Genomic DNA, 12500 nt, shown 5'->3' with positions numbered 1-12500 from the left:
TTGACTCTTTATTAAGGAAGAGTACTACACAGTGAAGGGAACACATGCTACAATTTCTTAGGGTAGGCACTGATGGCAGTGTTGTGTGTACGGCCAGCCAGCCCAGAGGCTGGTGATGTTGTGGTGACACGGTGACTGCTGTGAGAGAACTGACGAAGACTGGGTCATCCCAGAAACGTGGCGTGGGCATTAGCTGCAGGAAATGTGGGGGGACTGAGTTGAGGTCGCCGTTTACATCTGTTAATGACCCTCTATATTGCTCGGGCACCTACTAATGCCTCGCCCTCGAGACGCCTCAGGCTGTGTTTACACCAAGCGATTCGATTCAATTCAATTCAATTCGTGGAGAATCATCCCAATTCACGATTTGTCTTGATTCGCCATGTAAAATTAAATGGAATCGTTTACACCGAGCGAATTGAGTCAATTCAAATCATGGGGATTCAGAATCACTGATGCGCGCGGTCCCATTTTTTCATCAGTCAAGGCGAATCAGCCGAGCAGGAAGCATCATGCAAGTGGAACTCCTCATCAGTTTAGTGCAAGAATGACGTGCTATTTATGATCCTAGTGATTCTGTGCACCATAATCGTGATGTAATTGCTGCATTATGGAATGATATTGCTACAGAAATGAAATGCAAAGGTAAGTTTAACAGTTTTTATTTTTAATATATTAGGCTTCTATTACAGTAGAAATTACATGTACTGTACTGAACTATAGAAGGGATTGCTGTACTAGGCAATATTATTTTGCCTATTTAAAAAACAACAACAAAGCATTGTGACTATGGTTAGATACTATTATTTTGCAACTGTAAGGCATATTGTCTACTTTTTAAATGTGTGATATAATGTAACTGCCAGCCAGCCAGGCACCAGGCAGAGTAGAGGGTGGGGTGTATGCTACAGTTCCTGTTATTAACAGTTGTCTCTGATTTCGTTCACTAATGTTTACATAATGTTCTTCTAAAAGTAAATGGTAATATGACAAAATAGTAGGAATAACATAGCTGCCTATAATTATTTTAATATTATTCTCTGTATACAATATGTTAAACCTAACTACAGAGTTGATATGGTATAAATTGGTGTGGCCATTTCTTCTGCAGTGAATATATGCATAAGTGGATGTTTCTGTCCTGCGACTCGACAGCTCCACCTGTTGAGACAAAGTATTCTCTCAGAGTGTCGCGAATGGACAAGGCTTCTGTTGTAGGCCTTGTACTTCTTGCTGGTGACAGGCTCCTCATGTTTTGATGGTGGTCATCAATTGCATCATCATTATCACTATGAAAGTTCATGCTGTATTTATGGTGAATGAAATTATGAAGCACACAGATACTTTTAAACTATTGCTTCAGATACCTCAGTGCTTGTTTCCATTGATGTTTTCAGTACACCAAATTTCTGAGTTAGCATTCCGAAAGCACATTCTACAGTTCTCCTAGCTCTACTCATCCTATAGTTGAATACCTTTCTAGAGTAATCTAGGTCCTTTCGAGGATATGGCCGCATTATATTGGGCTTTAAAGGGAAAGCTTCATCTCCTATGAGATAGAATGGTATTTTGATATCAGTAGTAGGTATTTCACTAGGCTGTGGGATATCTAAATGACCAGAGAGAAATGACCTACCCATATTAGAGTTACTGAAGACTGCACTGTCACTGTTTCGCCCATATGCCCCAACATCAATCAGAGTAAAACAACACTTGGCATCAGCAGTAGCCATTAATACAATAGAGTGATACTGTTTGTAATTATGGAAAAGTGAGCCTACATTAGGTGGGCATTTCAGCCGACAATGCTTGCCATCCACACTTCCGATACAGTTTGGAACATTGCATTAATTGAAAAATGCTCTTGCTATCTCTTTCCACTGTTGATGATCAGGTACTGGCATATACTGTGGCTGTAATACCTCCCACATGGCATTACTTGTTTCTTTGACAGTGTTAAGCACTATAGTCTTCCCAATGTTGAACTGGAACCCAAGGGAAGCAAAAGACTCTCCGGTAGCAACATGTCTGGAATAGAGAAAGAGAGAAACCCTCTATGGATAGGCCTTCTGTTTCCATGTTTGTTTTTTTTCATCACTGTTGTTGCCATTAAAGTAATAATAACTACTATTATGTTCATCCTTCTAGTCACCATTATTATTTTTTCCACAGAATCTGATTGCAAGGAGAAAAGGCATCAATTAAGGAGCAACTTTATGAGAGAAAAGAGGAAATTTACTACTCTTACATCTGGATCAGCTAGCATCAAAGCCAAGAAATGAGTATTCTACGATGCTATGGAATTCCTCATACCCTATGTGACATCATGAGCCACATCATGTAATGTACCACCACCCCCTAATGAGGACATAAATTCTGAATTTGATATGGATGATGCTGCACCTGATGATATTTCATCAACTACTAATATCACGGATGCACCTGACAGTGTGCATTCTGTACAAACAGCAACCAACATTGAGGTCTGTGAAGGGGGAAGTATGAGTACGTCTACACCTGTTATCAAGCAGCCATCATCTACAGCAAAGAAGCATAATGCCTACAAAAGATGTCACTGCGAGCTTCCAAGTGATGTAGATGGGCAAATCGTGGGGGAGTTGCAAAAGTTTCGAGAACAAGCAGTTTGTAAAAATGAGAATGAATCTGACCCAGATTACCAGTTCCTGTTAAGTCTTCTCCCTCCTATGAAACAATTGTCACCTATCGACATTATTGACATTAAAATAGAAATACATCAGGCCTTTTGTAGAAAACTCGCCAAGGACCAAAACTCTAGCTACGGTTACTGGACTGGCCAACACCAACACCCATCTCATAATGCACCATCACCGTATGCTAGTGATAGTGTTTCTTCTGAGTTCACTTATTTGTGAAAGGTATCTTTTTAAGTTGGAGGACATAACAAAAATTAGACAACACACCCTACAGTTGCCAAATAAAAATATATAACCATATCCATAATACTTTCTGTTGTCATTTTTTTTTAATATGCAGAATAATATTGCCTAGTACAGCACTTCCCTCTATAGATCAGTACAATACATGTAATTTCTACTGTAATAGAAGCCTAATAGGTAAATATAAACTGTTAAACCTACCTTTGCATCCATTTCTGTAGCAATATTGTATCCATAACAAGAAATAAAGCATGTCTATATTTTTATATCATTTACAGCTACCTTAAAAACTCGACCAATCTATTAGTGGAATTATTTTAAATAATACACTTACCTTAGGAAAATGGCCAGTCTTTCTTCAGGTCAAGTTGCAACACGGTAATTGGTATTCTGCTTCTTGATGGAGGGCTGCATCAACTCAACCAACATCTTAAATTGTTCTGTGGTCATTTTAAAGAAGTCATAAAACTTCTCCGGATTATTGACCAAATCTGGGAACAAATGTCCAATTCTCCCAAATTCAGGTCTTCTAGAATTTATTGGATGCACCCATATTCGTTGCCCCTGCCTCCGTCTACGCTTTCTCAGCCACAGCAACAATGCTATTTCTGCAACAGCAAAGACGTCCACACTCCTCGAAGGCTGCCTTGGTACTGAATGGTGTGTTAATCAGATTCAGTCGGCTGGAACTATGCCGATTCAAAATGACTCGAGTCAAATGATTCTCCATGAATTGAATCAATTTGATTCGCTTGGTGTAAACACGGCCTTAGATTGGCCTTAAGGGTTACCCAGCTTTGGCTGGTCCTGATTTGCTGGTCATCTTGTTCTCGCATGCGTTGACCTTGGTGCATCTTCATGGCTGCTCATGCTTGTCATCCTCTTCTTCCTGATCCTTGGTGTAATCCATCCGTCTTCAATATCCACATGTCACTGAAGGTCTCGCACAGGTCCCCCTTGACTTCGGATTTGTCTAGACCTCCTTGTAGTCCTTATCCAGGCCTAACTCCGTAGCATACTCATCTGTACATCCTCGCAGGTCATGTCCAGGTCCTTCTTGGCTGCGTGCTTGTCCAGACATCATCGTAACCTTCGTCTGGATTTAGGGGTGTCTGGGCAGGAGGCGTCCTCTTCTTCCTAGGGCAGTTGATAGGAGCTCTTGGAGTTTGACTAGATCTGTGGGTATCCTTCCACAGCATCCCAGGGCGAGTGGTAGCTGCACTGGTAAGTTCGTGGTCCTTCACTGGATATACGGACGTCCCAGCAGGTGGCACCCTCTCACTACATTGCTTAATACCTGCTCTGATGAACATCCTGGTCTGCAGGCTTATGGCAATCTTCCGATGACATTCTTCCCACAGCATCCTAAGGTGACCGTTTCTGCAGCAGGGTCCTCTTTCGGATATCGGTAAACCAGATTGTAAATGAAGGGCCAAGATAGTAAGAGAAAACGAAAGGCAACAGAGAAGAGGGGCTGTTGAGTGCTACTAGCCAATTATTTATATAAATTTGCAGTTTTTAATGTTTTTTTTTTTTTTCTTTTTCTTTAACTTTTACAAAGATAAAGGAGAAAAATAGGAGGGGGAGATGTCAGTAGCGATCTGCATGGACCTGGCTTGAACTACCAACTGTCTCTGATAGACATAAGTGTAGATAAGGGAAACATGACAGCAATCTGCAAGGATTTACTTGAACCTATTGTCATCACATTGAGAAGAAATGTACATCATTGTGTACTAGTCATTCATCACGACTGGCAAAATCACGGGCAAAAGAGATACATCATAGATCTTTACACCTGCAACTACGACAGCAACAAACCCTATTGATGAAAAGGTTTCTGTATATTTTGTTTTGCGTGGATGAGTGAGTGAGTGTGTGAATGTGTGAGCGACAGGGAGTGTGAATGAGAATGACAGTAAGAGTGATACAGAAAAGGTTATCACAAACACGAAAGTTAACATTCAATATGACAATACTGTGATGAATTAGCAACGCTAATTATACAGAATTATTTCAACTACCTCAGTCACATATCAAAACACAATAAAGGGAACACACACTACGATGTCTTAGGTAAGTGCTGAGTACAGAGTTGGTCCAGCCAGCCAACCCAGAGGCTAATTGTGACCTGCGCATGGTGACCGCTGCGAGAGAACCGACAAAGAATGGGTCATCCTCGGGCACAAGCAGTGAGCCTCCACCGTAAACATGGTGTGGGCGTTTTTTAACCGTTTCTGTTGGTTAATGACCCCCATCACTCAGGTCCTCGGCCTGATTTTTTCATGTCAGCCCATTCCTGTCACCTGGCTCTTTGCCAGAATTTTTCTTAACATGAAGGTCACTGCACCCAGTTCCATTGGGTTAATAGCACAGCTACTATGTCTCATTGGCAGTAATATAGAGACAAGAAAACTAGAGGACAATATTAGAGGGAAGGAGAAGGGGTGGTAAATGGTATGGTTGAATGCAGCATCCCATGCAGTACCAAATTTACAAGGTCACACTAATGAAAGACATAGGAAAATAGCACACTAGTGTTTGCCAGCTCATACATGATCTTGGTGAACAAGCCTCTCTCTCTATAAAATGTTATGAGCTAATATCATGGGGATTAGGACTTTCAAAGTTAAAAGTTAATTGTTGTCAGACCAGAATATCTTCCTTTTCTGCAGCATGTACTAAATATAAATTCATAAATTTTAGTTTGACAGTTGTAAAGAAAAGATACATAAAGCAAGACATGCATTTCAATTTAAAATGTGTTATTTATCTTGTCTTTATAGATTTTTTATTTGTATTCATATTTGTGGCAAAAAAGAAAAAAAAATATTAAAAATTAAACCATTCCAGGTAGTTCAGGTGTTCCATGTTCAAATCGTGAAGATGAGGAATATAAAGCTCGTGTAGAAAAGTTCCTAAAGGATATTGAGGGATCCAGGTAATGTAAATGGGTAGCAGTATCTTGTACAAATTTATAAATTACTAAATCCAGATAATATTCTGTGTATTAGGTGAATATATTTGTTAATACATTTAATGAATTTCTTAATAATGTGTTCATATAAATCTCTTTTAACTTCAATGTGGGCTGCTCAGGCCTACTGAAAAGAAGGAGCGAAATAAAAAGAGATATAGAAAAGAAAGTGAATCTAGAAGCCGGCAGAAGCATAGTAGAGGTAATAAACATTTGCTTATATGTAGTATGTTAACAGTAGGATTAAGATATGCATAGCAAGCATTTACCAAGTTACAAGTGCAAAAGTTTTGGGATGCATGCATGAATTTGCATTGTATTTCTCTGTTTATATTATATTTCTCTGCTTATTTTAATCAAATTTAAAAGGACAAAATATTATTCAAGTCATTTTGAGATTTGTAGATCTGCACATTATGATCATGCTTAAGGGTTTACAGTCCTAATTCTATTTCATTATTCCAGTACACATATACCTGAATATAGGTAATGTCTGGAAAGTAAGCTGCATGCAGTAATGTATAATACAAATTAATTATGATTTTTTATCATTTTTTGTGGCCTTTAAAAGAAAGTAACATTTTGATGAGACTGTATAATTGTTAATGTTTTCCTTAACTGCTTTCAAGAAGCACGCAAGAAGAAGAAGAGCAATAAATCCAACAGTAGCTACAGTGGAAGCAGTAGTAGCAGCAGAAGCAGGAGTAGTAGTAGCACTACCAGTAGTAGTGACACAAATAGCGACCATAGCTACAGCAGTCATAGTAGCAAGAGTAACAGCAAAAGTAAAAGCAGCAGCAAGAAACATAAGCATAAAAAGAGTCAGAAGAAGAAGAAGGAAAAAAAGTCAAGCAAAGTGGAAAAGCCATCTAAAAGGGAACATAAAAAATCGGAGAGCTCAAGTGTGAAAACAGCAGAGGTTTCAAAAGTGTAAGTGCTTAGATTTCTTAGGGAACCTTTTAACCTTTTTTTCTTGAGATGAGTGTAAATATTTAAATAGTTTGAAATAACAAAGTGTGACTCTTTTAATAGGTTGCCTCATTTCAGTGCTTGAAAGTGGATATAATTCTTCAGCCAATCTTGGAGCAACAAGAACATGTCCAAACAATTTTCAGGAATGGAACTAAAACTAAACATAAAAACATCATCGTTGTTTCATATACTTACAGTATATCAGTATTAAATTGAAACATTGAAATTTAAATTATTACAATCAAATGTGGATACACAGAAATTGTATTGTGTAAATCATCAATTAAGTTATCTTTTTAGAGATCACAATATAAATTTTGCTTTAAATATCAGTTTTATTATTATTATTATTATTATTATTATTATTATTATTATTATTATTATTATTACTATTATTATTACTTTAATGGATCATAAACTATATGACCTGTAATGAGACATAAAGCTTAAAAATTCACTTGTTCAGAAATTTTGTTGAAAAATCAAAAGAAATTTTGTTTGCAAAAGAACAAAGGATGGATATTGGACAGATTGTTTACATTTCTTGTGTAAATCAAAATAAATATTGTTTTATGATGATCTTTTTCATTTTAGTTATAAGTTATCTTGAATAATCATGTACAGAAATTCAGTTAGTATGGGTGAAAATAGTATTGGTTTCTCAATCTACTGTAAAGCATTCCAGGTAGGAACAGTTTTGGTTATTGCCAGTGGAATAAAGAATGGTGTTAGAAAAACTACATTTCTGGAGATGATTCATCCTGTTTTTCAGGGAAGAAGAGGCAATACCTGGACTTGACAGTTTGGAAGAGAAGCTGTCTGCTTACTTTAAAAAAGTAGAGGCCAGTCAAAGGGAAGGTTCTTCAAAGTAAGTTAGCCGTTTGTCTCAAGACCCAGAGTGTGGGTTATCAATCTTGGAGTAGGATCCAAATGCCTTACTAGATGGAAAGACCTGGTGTATATGGTGATGTAAACAGAAATAGTATTATTTGTTTAAAGGTTGAAAATTATAGTATAGAGGTTTGTAATACATTTTGTGGGTATATAAAGAGATTTATTAACAAAAATATACCTTTGTGATTAAATGCATTTTCTGTTCTTCATTCTACTTTGGTAAAGTTTAGGTACATTTTCCAGGTTTGTATTTGATATATAGTTTGATATAAAATCAAATAACTATTTTGTTAACATACAATTTCCAAAAAAGTAAAAAAGGTTAGAAAACTCTTCTCTCATTACAGAGACTCTGAAATTCAGAATGAAAATGAAATGAAGAATTACAAACAAGGTATCTGCATGTCTTTAAAACCTCAACAAATTTCTGTGTCAACATCCTCTTTCAAGAGGGTACATCCAGCTTTTAGAGAAAGTGATGAGGATCTTGATGAGAATGCTTCTCATGTCATTGACATGGCAAGAAAATATGGTAGACTTGAAAAGCTGCAGCTTTCCTTGAAAATTCCAAAGTCTAATTTCGAAATGAGTGAAATAATGCCTGCTGATGGTAAGGAAAGATCAAGGTCTCCAAAGGGAAAAACATCTTACTCCAAAGCAAGATCACACAAGTCTTTTTCAAGGTCTAGAAGTAGATCACAGTCCAGTTCAAGAAGCAGCAAGAAATCACCAGACAGGCGCAGCAGGGGAAGGACTCGTACAAAATCCCAATCACCACCTTACCATTATGAACATGTTGATAGCCATAGAAAATACAAAGTGAAATCCACAAGGGAAAATCAGTCCTTAGATCGAGGGAAATATAATAACCAGAATTCTGGTTTTGGCCATTTAATGCCCCATGACTTTGAAAAAAAAATAGAAGCAGCTAAATCTAGGTTAGGTGCTGAAATTGAGTATGAAGTAGTTGAAAATACATTCAGTAAATCAAGACCCAGAAGATGGAATACTGACTCTTCAGGTTCACCACCATATTCAAAGTTCTCACGTACCAAGACCCCAAATAGATGGGATTCATCTCACTCAAGGACATCCAGTAAATGGGATAATGCTAGACCAAAAACTCCAAATAGATGGGATTCTTCGAGGCCAAAGACCCCAAGCAAGTGGGACTCCTCAAGGCCAAAGACCCCAAGTAGATGGGATTCTTCGAGGCCAAAGACCCCGAGCAGGTGGGACTCCTCAAGGCCAAAGACCCCAAGTAGATGGGATTCTTCAAGGCCAAAGACCCCAAATAGATGGGATTCCTCAAGGCCAAAAACCCCAAGTAGATGGGATTCTTCAAGGCCAAAAACCCCTAGCAGGTGGGACTCCTCAAGGCCAAAAACCCCAAGCAGGTGGGATTCTTCAAGGCCAAAAACCCCAAACAAGTGGGGTTCTTCTAGGCCAAAAACTCCAAGTAGGTGGGAATCTCAGAAGACAAGATGGTATTCATCTTGGTCAAGGTCACCAAGTAGGCATGAGCCTGTCTCTCCAGATAGATGGGAATCTTCGTTGCCTTTTAAATCTAACAAAAGTCCCAGTTCAGTGCAAAGATCTCCAGAGAGAAAAAACGAGAGCAAAAGTCCTGATAGATCTGCTAGGTTTGGCAAATGGGATGAGGAGAATGGGAGAACTGATGATCCTAAAATTGGGAACACACTTAAAGAGATGGAAAGTTTTGTAGAAACAGCGAAGCAGAAAAAGTTGGAAGCTATGAAAGAAAGAAATAAAGAATTCCTCAAACCATCTGTTGACTAGGATTTTGTAAGCACAGGGAGTAATTGGCAAATAACGAGGATTTCATTTGTATTTTAGTCATTTGTAACAGTGTTACCAATAAGGATTTCAGATATATTCAGATAACTTGATAAATTATTGATTTGTTCAATATTTCCTCAAAGCAGGTTGTCAGATAGGTGTGGTGTACTTTATTATATTGTTAATATTTATGATTAACCTGTATTTTTCCTTTCTGTAATATGAAAGATGGAGCATATGAGAGTACTAATTTCTATTATTGTTATTGGTATGCAGAATTTGTGTTTTGTTACATATCATTGATATCAAATACAAATAAAGCTAAAAAAAAAAAAGTCCTTTTCACAGCTGACATTTTTATTTTCTTCCTTTGTTTACTATATCCATCTCTCTCTCTCTCTCTCTCTGTCTCTCTCTCTCTCTCTCTCTCTCTCTCTCTCTCTCTCTCTCTCTCTCTCTTTGCCCTCTCTCTCTCTCTCTTTGCCCTCTCTCTCTCTCTCTTTGCCCTCTCTCTCTCTCTCTTTGCCCTCTCTCTCCTCTCCTCTCCTCTCTCTCTCTCTCTCTCTCCCCTCTCTCTCTCTCCTCTCTCCCCTCTCTCTCTCTCTCTCTCTCTCTCTCTCTCTCTCTCTCTCTCTCTCTCTCTCTCTCTCTCTCTCTCTCCCCACTCTCTCTCTCTCTCTCTCTCTCTATGCTCTCTCTCTCTCTTTGCCCTCTCTCTCTCTTTGCTCTCTCTCTCTCTTTGCTCTCTCTCCTCTCTCTTCTCTCTTTGCTCTCTCTCCTCTCTCTTCTCTCTTTGCTCTCTCTGTTCTCTCTTCTCTCTCTCTCCTCTCTCTCTCTCTCTCTCTCTCTCTTCTCTCTCTCTCTTCTCTCTCTCTCTCTCTCTCTCTCTCTTCCCTCTCTCTCTCTTTCCTCTCTCTCTCTCTTTCTTCCCTCTCTCTCTTTCCTCTCTCTCTCTCTTTCCTCTCTCTCTCCTTTGCTCTCTCTCTCTCTTTGCTCTCTCTCTCTCTTTGCTCTCTCTCTCTCTTTGCTCTCTCTCTCTCCGCTCTCTGTCTCTCTCTCTCAATGCTCTCTCTCTCTCTCTTTCCTCTCTCTCCCCTCTCTTTTTCCCCTTCCCCTCTCTCTCTCTTCTCTCTCCCCTCTCTCTCTCTCTCTCTCTCTCCCTCTCTCTCTCTCCTCCTCTCTCTCTCTCCTTTTTCTCTCTTCTTTCCTCTCTCTCTCTCTCCCCTCTCTCTCCTCCCTCTCTTCTCTCTCTCTCCTCTCCTCTCTCTCTTTTCCCCTCTCTCTCCTCTCTCTCTCTCTCTCTCTCTCCTCCCTCTCTGTTTCTCTCTCTCTTCCTCCCTCTCTGTTCTCTCTCCTCTCCTCTCTCTCTCTCTCTCCTCTCTCTCTGTCTCTCTCCTCCTCTCTCTTTTTCCCCCCCCTCTCTCCTTTCCCCCCCCCCTTTTCCCCTCCTATCCCTCTCTCCTTCTTTCTCCTCCTCTCTCCTCTCTCCTCTCCCTTTTCTCTCTCTCCCTTCTCTCCTCCTCTCCCACCCCCTCTTTTCTCTCTCTTCTCTTTCTTTCTTTCTCCCCCCACCCCCCCTCCCTCTCTCCTCTCCATCTCTCCCTCTCTCTCCCCTCTTCTCCCCCTCCCCCTCTCTCTCTCCTCCCCCCTCTCTCTCCTCTCCTCTCCCCCCCCCCCTCTCTCTCCCCCCCCTTTCCCCCCCTCTCCTCTCTCCCCCCCCCCCTTTTTTTTTTCCCCCCCAAAAAAAAAAAAAAAAAATTTCCCTTTAATTTTCCTTCTCTTTCTCCTTTTCTTCTTTCTCCCCCCTCTCTTCTCTTCCATCTCTTCATCCCCCTCTCTTTCTCTCTTCTCCCTTCTCCTCTCTCCCCCCTCTCCCTTACCCCTCTCTCTCTTTCTTCTCTCCCCCTCTCCTTCCTTTCCCCTTTCTCTCCTCTCCCCTTCTTCTCTCTCTCTCTTCTCTCTCTCTCTCTCTCCTCTCTCTCCTCCTCTCCTCTCTCTCTCCCCCCTCTCTCTCTCCTCCCCTCTCTCCCTTCCTCTCCCCCCCCTCATTCTCTTTTCTCTCTTTTCTCCTTCCCCCCCCTCTCTTCTCTCTCTCTCCTCTCTCTCTCTCTCCTCCTCCTCTCTTCTCTCACCCCCTCCTCTCTCTCTCCCCCTCTCTTCTCTCTCTCCTCTCTCTCCTCCTCTCTCTTTTTCTTCTCTCCTCTCTCGCTCTCTCTCTCGTCCCTCTCTCTCTCCCCCTCCTCCCGCTAACCTTTCTCTTTTCATCTCTCTCTCTCTCCCCTCTCTCTCTCTCTCTCTTCTCTCCCCTCTCCTCCTCCTCTCCCTTCTCTCTCTCCCCCCTCCTCCTCCTCCCTCCCTCTCCCCCTTTCTCTCTTTGCCTCCTCTCTCTCTCTCCCTCCCCTCCCTCCCTCCCTCCCTTTTTCTCTCTCTCTCTCTCCTCTCTACCTCATCTCCCTCTCTCTCTCTCCTCTCTCTCTCATCTCTCTCCCCTCCTCTCTCTCTCTCTCTCTCTTTCTCTCACCCCTCCCCCCTCTCTGCTTTCTCTCACCCCCTTCTCTCTTTCTCTCTCTCACCCCTTCTCTCTTTCTCTTCTCTCACCCCCTTTCTCTCTCTTTCTCTCACCCCCTTCTCTCTGTTTCTATTTCTCACCCCTATCTCTCTCTCACGCCCTTCTCTCTCTTTCTCTCTTTCTCTCTCTTTCTCTCTCTCACCCCCTTCTCTCTCTTTCTCTCACCCCTCCTCTCTTTTCTCTCTCTCTCTCTCACCCTCTCTCTCTCTCTCTCATCCCTTCTCTCTCTTTCTCTCTCTCAACCCCCCTCCTCCCCCCTTCTTCTCTCCCCTCCCTCAGCCCTCTTTCCCTCTCGTCTCCCCCCCCATCTCTCTCTCTCTCCTCTCTCTCTCCCCCCTACCAGCCTCTCTCTCCCGCTCTCTCTATCCTC

General features: G+C 41.0%; 1 protein-coding gene across 1 annotated transcript in view; it reads left to right on the top strand.

Annotated features, from left to right (window-relative positions):
* LOC119573897 (tetratricopeptide repeat protein 14-like) overlaps positions 1-9885 on the top strand; it is a 69449-nt gene extending 59564 nt beyond the window's left edge. Inside the window, exons 12-16 of the mRNA XM_037921002.1 lie at positions 5772-5859; positions 6018-6097; positions 6525-6825; positions 7640-7735; positions 8109-9885. Of these exons, the coding sequence (XP_037776930.1) occupies positions 5772-5859; positions 6018-6097; positions 6525-6825; positions 7640-7735; positions 8109-9561 (2018 nt within the window). The 3' untranslated portion in view covers positions 9562-9885. The remainder of the gene's footprint in view (positions 1-5771; positions 5860-6017; positions 6098-6524; positions 6826-7639; positions 7736-8108) is intronic.
* The last annotated feature ends 2615 nt before the right edge of the window (positions 9886-12500 follow it).

This window comes from Penaeus monodon, chromosome 6, assembly GCF_015228065.2.
Source record: "Penaeus monodon isolate SGIC_2016 chromosome 6, NSTDA_Pmon_1, whole genome shotgun sequence".
Lineage (NCBI taxonomy): Eukaryota > Metazoa > Arthropoda > Malacostraca > Decapoda > Penaeidae > Penaeus > Penaeus monodon.
The sequence above is the reverse complement of the archived record's forward strand: the minus strand, read 5'-3'. Positions and strand labels throughout refer to the sequence as shown.